Genomic DNA, 15,858 nt, shown 5'->3' on the forward strand with positions numbered 1-15,858 from the left:
AAAGTATCAACTACAGAACATAATTTTAGTATCCTATTATTAAAATGCTTTGTGAGGAGCTGTAAATATGTATTAACATACCTCAAAACTAAGCACCTCAGTGATGTATTTAGGTGTTTTGTTGTTGCTGCTCGAATTCACTATAAGTTTCTTTACTGCATCAGCTGAAACCTCTAAGAGCTGAAACTGCATCTAAGCTGAAACCATCAGCTAAACCATCCTGCAAGCACATTCAATGTCTTTACTGAAGGGAAGTTTCCACAGAGCACTGTTACACTGACGCTATGCTGGTTAACTATAGCTATTGCAATGCGATACAAAACCAACATCATTTGTTATAACTTTTTTCCCCCCAGTTCATAAGATTGGTATTTTCAATTTTATTTAAGCGGAAAAGAATCCCAGACTGTCTCACCACCCTCACAGTAAAGAATTTCTTCCTACTATCTAATCTAAACCTCCCCTCTGTCAGTTTAAAGCCATTCCCTCTTCTCCTATCCCTACATGCCCTTGTAAAAAGTCCCTCTCCAGATTTCTGGTAGATACCCTGTAGGTACTGGAAGGCTGCTATAACGTCTCCCTGGCGACTTCTCCAAGCTGAACAAGCCCAACTCTCTCAGCCTGTCTTATATGCTTCAAAAGATGTTACTTTTAGTACATGAATTCCATGTTATCTAGTCAACAAGTAATTCAAGGTTTAGTGAAGAAAACCAGCATGAAAAAGCAAGTAGGATTCTTTTTTCCTCTTTAGCCACTTTTCCACATGCTAAGACAAGGTTATCTGCTTTTTTCAGAGCTACTTTTATGGAATTTTAAACACAACCTAGTCACATGAACATAAATGTGGAACATGGAAGATTTTCCTATTAATAATAATTGTTATTTTAAAATAACTTTTAAACAAGCGTACAATATGATTTTAAAGCCACTCAAGTATATTTTCACTACAGTAACAGAAGGCACATTTGCTGCTTTGGAGTCATGGAACTTTGAATCACTTTGCCTTTGAAACAAAACTGTCCCTCTGTACATTAGAAAATGATTTGGAGAAACTGATGAAATACTGTATGACCAACTTCAAATAAAGAAAAAAAGAAGCAAGTCTTAGCATATTTATTTTAATCATAAAAAAGAATGACTAAGTTTGAATGAATTATTAAAAGCCCCCAGAGAATACACAGAACTGTTACTAACAATGATTAAATGATTCCTATGATTACATTGCCTCAAGTCCTGGTGAGGTGATGCAAACATCTGGATATCCACTGTAGATCTTAACACAATCTTTTAATAAAATTCATCTTCATAATGGCCACTGAGGACTATTACTCTCATAATACAACTTATATGCAATTATTCAGTGTAACACTTGCATTTTCTGTCATTCCCATACCATTGTAAAGCTTTACAAGAGTCCTGTTTTCATTTTTTTTTCAACATACTTTCCTTTATTCAATTGGTACTAACAACATTTACCTCTTTCTCACAGTTTACACTTCCACTTAATTTTGTTTGGTATATTTTGAGGTGTGCCTGAAGTTTCTGGCATTGTATTGGAAGTACTAGCCTTCACTCTACAGACACCAAGGTCAGAAAGTCAGTATTACTTACATTACAATTACTGTGATCAGCCATTGCTTAGTATGTATGTGCATTATACATTTGAAGAGAAGTACCTGTAAGGCCTGTACTCAACCTGACATCTTCTCATGTTCTGAGATGGGACATCCTATAAGTATGTATCATTACCATGGCAGCAATGGGCAGACAGTCTTAGGGTCTTAGGACACAAGGCAGAAGATGTTTCAGGTTACTAAGTCGAACAATGCTTGACTTTTGTTATTTTGGTGGGGTTTTTTAATAGAAAGGATGACTCTGGTAACAACAATTGCTGCAAGCACAGAGTTCTGATGTTTGTCATGGTTCTCAGCAGAAAACAAATTTGTTGGCAGAATACTGATCCTACAGTAGAGTTATGTCCAGACGATGTGTGGTTAGCTTTCAACAACCTAGTTAAACATGAATATCTGACACTAAGTACAGAAACTTGATGAACTTCTTGTTTATCTAGGGCAGGCAAGCATCATACTCTAAAGATCTGCACTACTGCTTCCAGAGTATCAGGAGCACCACCACAGAAGACTAGATAGTGTTTATGATGCATGGAACAGACTTGTAACACTACCTCACTTGAGAAAGACATTTGGAGACCGCATTCCCTGCATCTGTAGGTGATTCAAGACAGCTTAAGTAAACACCTATTTGACCAGCATTCTTCTGAGGTGAAGACACACATTCTATGCGTGCCTGGCATCCAGATACTAAAACATCTCTGTAATGCTTCCTGCACTACTGCAGCTACCAAAGATCTTGGATATCAGTGGGAAGAGCAGGAAATAAAGCTCTTCCAGAACCACTAATGGCATCTCTCCACTTATTTTCAGGCAGGATGGTTGAAAAGACAGTCTGTCAGAGTTATCTGGGTGGCTTCACAATTCCCTCTTTAAAGAGGAAATATCAGTATCAAAGCATGGATGAGACTTCCCACACATACGCATGGTTCCACCATCCAGGTGTCAACAATGTGTCTATTACAGCTCTTGAAGTGACTAGAAGTGGCCACTAACAGACTAACATAAATTGACAATTTATTCTCTGGATATTTAGGATACCATTTTTCTTCCCTTTTCTGTTTCTCAGGCATTGGCTTCGCAAGCCTGGAGTGAGACAGCTGGACATAAGCACTATCATTTTCTTAGATTCCCAGAGATAAGACCTCTTGTTGGACTTCGAAAGGCATGCATAACAGACGTGTTCCACAAGATAACTTGCTCCAAGCAGCGTCACGTTTTAGTATATGGCACATAGATTCTATTAAATGTATAAGTTGAGCACCATACCTCATGCCCTGTGATATGCATGAGACCAGAAACAGCAGCTGCAATGGAGTCATATCCACCTCTCTGAACCATTGGACCAGTCTGACCATAACCTAAATCAGGAAGAGAATAATTAGTAATTCAATCAAGGACAAGTACAACATAAACATACTACTATTTTAGTACAAAAAGGAACTAACTAGTATTCTCTATCAGCTTTTGTTCACAGAGTTATCAGATGGTACAATCAATGAATGCTATTGTATTCTATTTATTCCTGCACACTTTTAAGAGTAAGCAGTTGGATTTATGCTGTGAGTGTTGATGATGTGTTTGATCTTTATTCTAGATAGATTCCTGGCCCTGCTACGTTTCATTCACTTTAGATAGAATTCCTTTTGTAATTTGCTGGGTCAGCTGAGGTGGGATTCAGATGTCATTTTAGAAACTCTATGGTACCTTTACTGGCCTTCAACTGCTGTTCAACAGGGCCATGTTGCCTGTGTTATATCTCCACTCTGCCATAAAGACATCTTGAACTCCACAAATGATACTAAAATCATGACATTATGGTTTAGACACATATTTTTCCCCCTTGCTTCTCTTATTTTATTCCACATCTAAACAGACCTAACTTCAAAATAAAATACTGTTTACAACAGAGGGCAAGGCTGGCCCTTTAGCAAGTACACACAATCTGTTTGCCAAGAGTCAGAAACAATGAAATGCAGAATAGAGAAAACTAAATGCAGTTTTATTCAGCTAGAGAATTAACACTGATTAACAGCTGTAGCCAGAAGGACGTTCTCTTGCTTTTCTCTGCTTCAACTCATCATGTTCTTCGAAATAATCATCACAAAGTCTTCCAGTTGAGGCGGTCTTGCAGGATCAACTGAAGAGATTACAGTTCCACATATCAATGCCCATTAATTACAGTATAACCTCATAATTTAAGGCTGAAATTGGAGGCAGTTAATGTTCCAGGCCTATACAACGTAATGACCTTAAGTGGTCAAAGAGCCAAGTCTGGTTTTCTTCTATGAAACCAGTGACCACCAACACAGAGGGGAGAAGCCAACATGGAAGGAGCAACATGTTTAATTGCTACTATTAAAACTAATAGAAACCATCAGAACCCTTAAAAATCAGATTTAAGAGTCTCTCCTCAAAGAGGTAGCAAGTTTAAAATCTATTCTCCTTCTTTCTTTTCCCTTGTCAGTCATCTCTAGAAGAAATCTCCTAATTACGGGAGCAAACAGGAGATATTTGTCACAGACAAGATGCCTAGTTTGTCTGGCTCTTTTAAGGTAATTTTTGTGTATTACTCTTAGCTGTGAGGACAGTATCAAAACAAAAATAAATCAACATCCACTGCAAGATAAAACTTCCTGGATCTCCTAAATTCCTTTTAATTATTCTCCCGCAATAACCTTCTCTATATACAGACAGTCTGTTTGGTAGACATGACAGTCTAAACACTGGGTTTGTTGATTACAGCTCACACTTAGAAAACATTACTCATTGGAGTAATCTTCCGCAGTTCCTCCACTTGGCCCAATGCTGTTTGTATAAAATTCATAAATGACTTCTAGTGAACAGTGCAAAAGAGCAACAATTGCTTCAAACTGAAGTTAAAGCTCTTTGTTACTCCAATATTCAGTAAATCATAGGAAACAAAATTATATCCACTAGCCATACTGATTTCCCCATTATGTCACAAACTATTTTAATTACCTGATATTTTTATGAAGGCATTAGATCCACATTGTGCAAAGCTAAGGGGGAACTCAACTTCTATACTCCCTGTCACAGGAAACATCAGGATACTACAGCCAACACATTGACTTTGTCAATGGAGCCTCAAAACAAACATTACAGAAGAAAGGATTAAACTCTAGCAAATAAAATACAGTGGATCCACCCAAAAATGCTCTGCAGGGCTCTAACTAGGCATATAACTATCTCATTGGAATGAACTGTAGGACTAAAACCATTTCAATGTGGGGGGCCACTTGAAAAACAAAATCCTGCTCAATTAAAAAAAAAAAATTAATAAAAACAACTTTAACTGCTTAGTGAAAAGCATATTGAAGTAAGTGAGAAATTATGTACTGGCCTCAAGGATTAACAAAGAAAAGACATCTCAACATGTCTGCTCACCCAAATGTTCTCATAAACAGAAAACATGAAAATTAAGTGTTCAGTACATAGAACAACTGTAAAATGCTTTGCAATACTCTCCTGTTAAGGATAAACACCCATCCCTCAAACACTTTATTCAGGCAACAAGTCATGCATTTTTCTAGTGGTATGTTAGCAATACAGGGTTTTAAGTCCTTTTCACACATTATAACAGCTTGATTTCAAAATAAAAGTTATTATTTGATGGCTTGGTAGTTAAAATCAGAGGGTCTAAGGAGTGTTTAATTAGTTTTCACAGGTCACAATAGATTAAAAAGAAAAAAACCGCAGAATACTGCTTTTGTTTTGAATTCTGAATTGGCCAAGCTAGTATGGGAACAAAATCTGATGTCAATGGAAATGGTTTGCTCTAAGAACTATGGACATATAAAATTCCTGGAAGAAGAAAGAGCCATCTAACTGTAAGAGTTAAGTGACAAATAGCTACTCCTAAAAATTAAAGATCTCATTATCCAGGCAAAAACCAAAGGCTGAACATTATTATTTTAGTAAGCTACACAGGTCAGTGGAGCAAGCCAGTGCAGATGTTTTAAAAATAATTATGAATAGAAACCCAAAACATTTAAAGAGCACAAAATTACATTCAGAAAATTTTCTGACTGATGCACAGATCTCACCCACGCACACATATATATGTATATATTATATATATACATATGTAAAACTTAAAGACATAAAAATGCTACCCACAGTTTATGTTTCTCCCAATACACCACACTCTCACACTTGAATTCAGCATACAAAAGCGTAGATTTGCAATTACATGTACTTAACCCCCAATATAAGTTCCTGTTTAGTATACCCTACTTAGTGGCTTATCAAGTTTATACAACGGAAAATACTTCAGGCTAAAAAGAGAATCCCTGTTGAACACAGAAAGAAGAGACTTTACAGCCATGATCTCTGAATATGAGGCAAGGAAATGGGTTACACTCTTGCTCTGAACTACCCTCTAGTAGAGTTCACCTCCGGAGGCTACAGTCAGTATCTAAGACAACTCTACCAGTAGAGAATTTATTGTAGTCCCTTAAGTCCAGTGAAAGTATTTTTATTTTAGGGAATATATTTCAGAAGAAAGACTTTAAAAGTTAATTTAATAAAACTGAGAGTTTTCTAAATTACTAGAATCATTCAATTAGAACGATCATAAATCATTCAACAAGAAATCTGGAGAGGGACTTTTTACAAGGGTATGTAGCGACAGGACAAGGGGGAATGGCTTTAACCTGACAGAGGGGAGATTGAGATTAGACATTAGGAAGGAATTCTTCACTATGAAGGTGGTGAGACACTGGCACAGGGTGCCCAAAGAAACTGTGGCTGCCCCACCCCTGGCAGCGTTCAAGTCCAGGCTGGACAGAGCTTGGAGCAACCTGCTCTAGTGGAAGGTGTCCCTGCCCACGGCAGGGGGTTGGAGCTAGATGAGTTTTAAGGTCCCTTCCAATCCAAACCGTTCCAGGATTCTATGATTTCAGCTGGAGAGGGAGCAACATAGATGCCTAATCTCATATAAAGCTTTAGATTTGTGTGCAAGAGAACCTGGAAAAAAACAAAATCAAGTTGCACCCTCCTACGTCCCTATTCAAATCCCAGAATCCCTATTCTACATCTTGCACTAAGAAGTCAGCATTTACTCAGATACCTGCCACAACCTAGATCTCAAAATTTTTGCAATATGAGCTGGTTTACTCTGCTGCAACATGTACATCAGTTTCTCAAACTGGTTAGAAGACCAAATAATCCTCAGTCAGACCTCCAAGTGCCTCCTAATAATTGGCATTGCCAAAGCATTATTTAATCTGCATAGCAAGCATTTGAAACCACCAGGAACACAACCTCTTGCTGTCCACTAAAGGACTATTTGCTTACTCAGCACAGTCGCTTACATCTAAATCTTCCTGTTCCTGTCCTGACCCTGCAGTCAAGCCTATCTTCTACATATGAAAGTGTAGCTTTGTTGTCTTTACCTTCTTATGAGCAAGAAAAATGAACTGGGTATGATGCAAGTATGAAAGAACAAGTTGTACAGGCTACTTTGTATTGGCTGAAAGGAAACACAAGCCTTTATGGTAAGCATCTACAAAGTGAATGCCACAGCTTTCCACCAGCAATCCTGTATCGTCATCTCGGACAAGGACAGAGAAAGGACCTGACTGGCTGTATAAACCATCCTGTGTTTTTCAGAACATTCCAAGTGTTTAAAGATAAATTTGCAGCTGGAAATCTTGAAAGAATATTCTTAACTAAGATCTCCACTATCTCTTTGTTAGTACCTTCTTTTTTCCCTTCATATTTGGGGGAATATGCCAACAAAAGTTTCCTAAAATCAGGCAACTAGTATGGAATAATGCAGCCCACAGCTGTTCTAAAAAAGCCTCCAGTTGATTGATGGCCAAATCTTTGCTACAGAGCAACAAGAGAAGGCTCAAGATGCCTAAGAAAATATTTATCTAGCAGAAGTGAAAGATAATCACATCAAGATAAACACTAATTTATCACAGAATCACATAATATCAGGTTGCAAGGGACTTCAAGGATCATCTGGTCCAATCTTTCTTGGCAAAGCATGACCTAGACTAGATGGCCCAGCACCCAGCCCAGACAAATCTTAAGTTGTTCAGTTTTGGGGAATCCACCATTTCCCCAGGGAAATTTATTCCAGTGGCTGACTGTTCTCACTGTGAAAAATTTTCCTTGTATCCAGTCTGAAGCTTCCCAGGAGTAACTTATGCCCATTACCCCTCATCTTTTCCATGTGACTCCTTGTAAAAAGGGAGTCTCTATCTTTTTTGTAGCCACCCTTTAAATTCTGGAACACAGTGATGAGATCTTTCCTGAGCCTTCTCTTCTCTTGGCTGTACAAACCCAGCTCTCTCAGCCTTTCCTCACACAGCTTCCCAGTCCTTGCATCATCCTTGTGGCCCTTCTCTGGACCCTCTCCAGCCTGTCCACATGTTTTCTGTATACCACTAAGACCCTCATTGCTAGCTGTGGGCATTACAGAAGTAACTTTATGCAAGACACTAATGGAGATTGATTGAATATTCTTTTGGTAAAATGAATTGGAATAAATAAATTTTCTTTAAATATTGGCAATATATATCCATCCCAATTAAAACTAAGAGTGAGACTGCTGCTATTAGAGAAGTGGATGTCCCATCCCTGGCAGTGTTCAAGGGTTGGATGGGGCTTGGAGCAACCTGCTCTAGTGGAAGGTGTCCCTGCCCATGGCAGGGGGTTGGAACCGGATGAGCTTTAAGGTCCCTTCCATCCCAAACCATTTTGTGATTCTATTATCCAACTAAATTACACCATTATTAAGACATCACAATTCCTGACAAAGGGAAGGACTGAAAGTATTTATTTCCTCCAGATTTTTCAGGTTGGGTCAGAGAGACATAATAAAATAAAGACACTCCTCAATGGGAAATAAATCTCAGCTACTTCTCTGGGATTGGTGTGGCATTCCAGCTGATGAAAGGGGGCCAGTTAGTCTGAAAAGCAGAAGTCACCTCTGACACAGTGAAGCTAATCATTTCTGTGTTTAGCGTACAAGTGCCATGTGATGGCACTCAAGCTTTGGAACATACCGCAGGAAAAATATTCGCAGGCATCATATGGGATAAAAGTTTGGGAAAAAATAACATGTCATAACAAGCTACTGCTAGTTTATCCACTTTAAAATGGTCAATATATTTATCACATAAGAGAGGCATACTTTGCTTTGGAATCCACCCTAAGTGATTCTGTTCTGAGAGACTGAAATAAATATTATGAAGTGAGAAAGGTCAGGCTGGAGATTAGGAAAAATGTAATAACAGTAAAAGCTGTTAGACTGCACAAAAGTGTTATTAGTGAAGCTGCCAAATGCCAGATGCTCAAAAATGTCACACTAAATTTAAAAAAGCTAGCAAAAACTGTTTCCAAAAAGAACTCTGTTAGAAAAACAGACTAACGTGTCTTTCCAGGTTTAGCTTTATAATACAGTGTCAGCCACAATATAGCTCTATTTCATTTTTGCCAGATGACAGTGGGATTTTTAGCTACATTTACAGCAGACATTCTTCATAAATTTTAAGAAAGCAGGCAAACCAAATAAACAACTTTGTCCCAGACAAAGTTCCATGTGTCTTTAGATCCTATGTTATTCCAAGCCATGTACTGAACACACATTTGGACACCCTGCTTCCTTGCTTAGGAGTTACTGACGATATGATGACAGGATTCCTAACGTGTATAAAAACAATTCATTTCAGCTAGGAGCTGTCTGAAAGCATCTGGGATAAACAGGCACCAATGTGTTGCAATATCGTCACTCAAAGGACAATCACCCTAAAACCAGTACTTTTGTGTGGGTCACCTTAGATTCATTTGAGATTTTTACAAAGGTTAACAAAAATGCTTCTTCATTTCTCAGCTGCTTCTGCATTTGACTGGTATTTGATGAAATTCAATGCTTTCCCCTGGATAGTGGATCACAAGCACAGTTTATACCTTCCACAAAACAAGAGAGAAAGAAGCAAATCTTCATGAAAAGACTAAAAGTACAGGAACTGGGAGATGAAAGAATTTGTGCCACACCTGAAACTGCTACTCTCGTTTCTTCAGTACAGCTCACTTTCAAGCTAATGATGGCCCTGTAATTAACTGCTACAGGAAAGTCTGACCATGATTTTCTGTGTCATAAAAAGAAAGGTCAGCATTTCTCATTACGATCTTTGTCCAAAATACTTGTATCCTATGCTACAGAAAACCAAAAGCCATCATTTCTGCACTTCTTCATGATTTGATAGCATGATGAAACTTTATAACACCAAATATAAAACACATTGTACTAAGAGGAGAGGAAAAACCAACATGGAGACATGCTGTCAACACAGACCAGTTCCCTGTAGCTCCATTCCCACATGACAAATGACATTGTAAACTCAGCCTATGTAGGATATTCTGAGCAAAACATTGAAAAGTATGTTCAACATAGGCATTTCTACAAATAGGGACTAAACATTGTCACAAATTCAATCCAGATAGATGGCTATCCCTGCTGAATAACAAATTAATGAGAAACACCTTTTGACTTGTTCTGGTGCCAAAAGAAAACATTCAATTAAAGGCAGCTTACATCTTTACTTAATAAAGATTAATGAAACAAGCAGAACAACACAAGCAGTTCTCTGTGATGACAAAAGCCAAAATCTAACAGACGCATTATATGAAACTTTGCAATGTCAGAGCTGCCAAATACATTAGCAAAATGAGTAATGACTTTTGGAAAATGCTTGCCATGTGTTGGTCAGAAGGAAAGGAAGTACAACTTCCTGGGTAGGCATGCTTACAGATCTCAACCGATATGAAAAAGGTGAAGTCAGACTAAACTGTCAAAAGAGATGAAAGGAGTTAAGAATACAACCTTAGTCAGCAGGCATAAAATCTGGCCAATGATCTGATAAATACATTTCATTTCCCAACTGATGATTGTGAATATGTACAATATATCAACTACTTGACTGATTTTACACACGGTGATTTAGGCGTTCTAACTCTGTACTTTAAATTAGGTGTTATAAATTGGAAGGCAAAGATAAAATTATTAAATCAAATGCAAAACTTTCTGCTAGGAGTTAAGATACTGAAAGACTAGAAGGGCACAATCAGCTGCCTCTGCCAGTTGTCCAGTTTCATTCAACCTTCATGCGATCTGGGTACCCAACCTCACACAACTCTCCCAAAAACACGGTCTTCCCAGAGACAGCTGCAGACCACCTCAAACAACACAAGCCTGGTTTTCAACAGGCTTTGAATCAGGCCTGCAAGCTTCTGGGCCATATTTTCTAGCTTTTCAACATGCCAATTCTAAGTTACAAGAAAGCAGTTCTTCTCTCTGTAACCTAAATGGAAATTAGCTAACAGATGCTCCTGTCACTCTCTTTTGCAGAGTCAGCTAAGTTTTAACTTGTCACTGTCTGAATTTCGAGGCAGAAGGGGTTTCCCAATCCAAGTGGAGGCACTCTTCTACATGATCTCAGAAATCAAGTGTGACATGGTGACCATTTTCTGAAAACAAAATTTCAACTGAAAGCTCAAGCTTTTACAGGACAGATTAAGTACTCAAACCTTTTCCCCCACCTTGTAAGGAAGCTGAGACACAGATTCCCCACAACTGATTTGGGTTTATACAAATACTCCTAACGACACACTTTTAAAGGTAATAACTCACTCCTTGTACCTGCTTGGTACAGATACAGCTGATTTTAGAACCACAGAATGCTTTGGGTTGGAAAGGACCTTAAAACTCATCTAGTTCCAACCCCCTGCCATGGGCAGGGACACCTTCCACTAGAGCAGGTTGCTCCAAGCCCCTGTGTCCAACCTGGCCTTGAACACTGCCAGGGATGGGGCAGCCATAGCTTCTCTGGGCACCCTGTGCCAGAGTCTCACCACCCTGATAGTGAAGAGTTTCTTCCTAATGTGTAATCTCAATCTCCCTTCTGTCAGGGTAAAGCCATTGCCCCTTGTCTTGTCACTACAGGCCCTTGTAAAAAGCCCCTCTAAATTTCATGTAGGCCCCCCTTCAGGTACTGGAAGCTGCTCTAAGGTCTCCCCAGAGCCTTCTCTTCTCCAGGCTGAAGGACCACAGCTCTCCCAGCCTATCTCCATAGGAGAGGTGCTCCAGTCCTCAGAGCATCTTTGTAGCCCTCTAGACTAATTTTAAAATAGTGAAGTCAATTACCCCTAGCAATGTAGCAGTGGCATTCCCCCCAGAATGCATCCAGGTTGCAAAACTTGCACAGAAACCAGCTAAATTCGAGGGGTGAGCTGCTGTACTAACCTGTGTCCTCACTGCTTTGCTAGAACTCCTCCACGCAAACCCACCTCTGCCATGCTCTTACTAGTAAGGTAAAAGAGCAAATGTTACTGAGAAACACCTGGCTAATGCTGGGAACCAGTCAAGAGTCCACAGAAAGATACCAGACCTGAGCTCAACAGATGCTAACAATCTTGCTATTTCTGAAGTGAAAAAAATGTATAAAACTAAATACCACCTGCAAGGTGTATTCTCTATGAATATAACTCTATGGCCAAAGAGCAGTGTCAGGACAGCCTCAGAGGTTTCTCAACTCTGAGGCCACAGATACACAAGGAATGATTATCCTAGGGCAGAAATTTCCAGTAACTACTTAATTATGTAATTATTTCTCATCTGAATCAGACAATTCTAATTCTAAAATGGATATTACCTGAATAGACCTTCATTTGTCGCAACTGTACATATTTTTGCTGACAGACAAATCTGCGCAGCAATGTCCAGTGAGGCTGCACTCCACTACACCCAGGGGTTGCATGTCCACATGAGTGCACACATGAGTGCGTACTATGAGCCTGAACTCTCCCTCTAAGATCAAATACATAATCCCTCAAGAGGCTAAAGCTGGGAAAGTGTCAAACAAACTCAAAATCAGTATGGGTTTTTTTCTACTTTTTCCAAACATTTCCTCAAAAATTTCCAAAACAAATCTGTAAAGTTTAATTCCCAAAGAATAAGTTATATGGAATGGAATACAATACATTCTTAAGATTCCAGGCTGTCCCTCCAACCCAATAACTTTACTGGTATTTTTTGAGCATGATAATAGTTCTCTTTGGTTTATACACACAAAATATGCCAACAGTTCAATGAATGAGCACACACACACCCACCTACCTCCTATTTCTGAAATCATGAACTGCAACATGAATTTCATTTGCAGTCCTGCTATAACATTCATTTTCTATGCAACCTAATGAAGGTTTAAATCCCAGCTTGAAGTTCACATGAGCTGTTCTTGCAGATCAGATGGAAGTGGAAAGTTGCAATAACTTACCAATACATTAGAGACTAAGTGAACATCAAGAAAAGTTGAAAGCGCCTTTTCTCGGAAATACATATGAAAGTGATCTTGAATATTCTTATCATTAACAGATTCCCTGATTATAATGCACAGTTAAACATATTTGTTGCTGATCATTTACAGGAATTTAATATGTGAAGTGGTAAAAAGTGAATGCATCTGGTTACTTGAACAGCTGAATCTAATAACCAATTCAATGTATTGCCTAACTTGAACATTTTTCTACTAACAGATTTTGCCAATTGGCTCCTTAGGAAAGGTCATATGTGAAAAGAATCTTGGTCTTCACAAAAAAATCTGTAGTGGACACAAGTCATATTTCATATCTTTGATTCCCTCCCCCTCTATATAGATTCTCCTAATACAGTTGTCTCTAATCAAATTCCCTGACTCACGATCTCATTGATGAGAAACATCTTCTAAATCAATACAATACAAAATATAGCAAGATACCAGTTTTTCAGTCATAACAAGTGAACAAACTTTTGGACAGAGTACTCAAGCATCTTGGGATATCACTTGGTAAAGGTTTTCAGAAATGCAATAAAATTAATAGAATTAGAACAATTTACAGCAGAGGAGATGGTATATTTACTCCCAGACCATGTACTTTACTATATTTAGGTTTTTCAGTGGAAAAGAAGTTAGGATTCATTACCAAATTCACCCCCACATATCTTAGGATCATGACTTGAATTTGATAGAAACTGACAAACAATTATATACTATATACCCTGAGCAAGTACATGATATTACACACCTTCTTATTGTGTAAGAATAACAAAGAATATGGTTTTATACGAGTAAGCACCTTGTAGTCACAGTTCCATAAAGTTAGTTTGAAAGATGTACTCTCTTACACAACGTTACAAAATTTTGGCCTCCCATTCTCCTCTTGGAAAGGGGTCAGGGTTCACTGCAAGACAGGATCGCAACGGCACTACATACCTCAACCTGGCTTTGCAATATCCATAACGACTCTACTCCTGGACAATAAAGTCACCCCATTTATTAGAAAGCTTTTCTTAATGTTTAATTGGAATTTTTTAACAGTTTTTTAACAGTTACTTCTTGTCCCATGTATCACAAACAGATTATTCTCTTCACAAGAACTTCTACTTATGGGAGGGCTGTTACCCACAAACCTTTTCTCATTACACTCTTACTTTACAGTAAGATCTATAACTTCCAATGATGTTTTTTCTACAAGACAACTTGCAGATCAGTGGGTTTCAGCCAACTCTGACAAACACTGGGATGCAGAATGCTTTTAATGTTCAAGTAGATGGAAAAGTGCCAAATACTGCCACCATTTTCATTTCCAACAATGACAAAATACAGGCTATTTTTCAATAGTTTGTGTCTCCTACACCCAAAACTGTTTTCTTTTTCTTTGTTAGCTACTGACAAAGTGTTTTATTTTATCACAGTATTTTCAAAACAGAAGTAATGAAGACCATATGCTTACTGGGAAACATTCTCAGGTCAACACCAGCTACTTAAAGTCTTCTTACCAATCTAACAACACCCACAGAAAATACCATGAATGGGCACAACAAAGACACTGGATCTTTGCACCATTTTAACAAGTCATATTCATTTCTTTGATGAAATCTCAAAAGCTCACCATTTTAAACAGTAAAACAAAACAAACAAAAACAAATCCTGCAACCTTCAAATGAAATAAGCCCATCGAGGCAAGGAAAATAAGATTAATAGAACAACACAGAGCAGATAAGAAGGCTAAAAGAAGGGAGATTCCCTGCAAAAACATTTCCTTTGGAAGCCAGCAAAGAAATCTTTAGTAATAACAAATAAAATGTTTGGTGATCTCTTCTTGGGACTTCTCTTTAGGATGTTAGAACTCAAACACAATAAATATTGCTTTACAAAAGCCTACTGCAAGGCTTCTGAAGCTGCCTAAAATCTTCCAGCTTTATTTCTGTTAACTTAGCTAGGCATCAGTCCAAGTATAATAGCTACCGAAAAATAAACATTAAACCATCAGTGAGTGTCTCCACAATTGTACTGTGTTGCCATGCTGTTCACATCCAGGATTTCAGGGCCTAATTTGGTTTCATTCACTGTAAACTAACCCAGTGTCAAATCTTAAGACTCGCAGGCTCTGTCTGCTACGGTATTCTTCATTAGGACAGAGTCCAAAATCCTGGAGTTTCAGATTTTATACAAAATACTGCTATTTAGATGAAAGAACAAGCAATGAACATGAAGTCATAAGAAAAATATTACTTCCACGCACAGCTGAAAGTCAATACTTCATTTTAAAGCATGGAAGAATTATGACTTGTTCATTAAACTTCGTATATGCTTCATACTGAACAACAAATGGGAACACAGTGTTTCAGAGTACCACTCATTTTCAACTGTTTCTTATTCCCAAACTCACAGTATTTTGGATATTCAGACTACGTGTGACTGAAGAAATAACAGTGGAAAAAACAGCAAAGCCCTCCTGCTAGGGTGCTTAATGCCAGTGCAAAAGGCTAGCTCAATCACTTCCAGAGAAAAAAAATAATGCACTCTAGCTGCTGCTGGTGTGCTGATGACAAGCAGCACAAACTCCGAGATTTAGTGTCACACAGCTAGAAAGCCCACCTTCCTCGAGGTGCACAGCAGATCCAAATCACACAAGGGTATCAATCCTACCAACAGAGAAGGGGTCCTGTCAGCTCCCAGGTGTTTCTCAGCAACCTTTGTTCCAACATGCCTCCTTTCAGCTTCCACACCCTTTTCAAATTAGCTTGGATTACTGATACATTTTGGAAGCTTGGTCTGTGTTGATACCAGAGCCCTCAAGTACTCTAGAGGTACTGGCAAAGCACTGCAAATACAGGGCAAATACAACTTTCTGCAGCAAATTACACTTC

General features: G+C 38.4%; 1 protein-coding gene across 5 annotated transcripts in view; it reads right to left on the reverse strand.

The window, feature by feature from the left end:
* Positions 1-15,858, reverse strand: part of SUGCT (succinyl-CoA:glutarate-CoA transferase) — a 307,991-nt gene that overhangs the window by 267,723 nt on the left and 24,410 nt on the right. For all 5 annotated transcript variants that reach the window (XM_030486510.1, XM_030486484.1, XM_030486500.1 and 2 more), the window contains one exon: positions 2,901-2,992. In XM_030486510.1, the coding sequence (XP_030342370.1) occupies positions 2,901-2,992 (92 nt within the window). The remainder of the gene's footprint in view (positions 1-2,900; positions 2,993-15,858) is intronic.

This window comes from Strigops habroptila, chromosome 1, assembly GCF_004027225.2.
Source record: "Strigops habroptila isolate Jane chromosome 1, bStrHab1.2.pri, whole genome shotgun sequence".
Lineage (NCBI taxonomy): Eukaryota > Metazoa > Chordata > Aves > Psittaciformes > Psittacidae > Strigops > Strigops habroptila.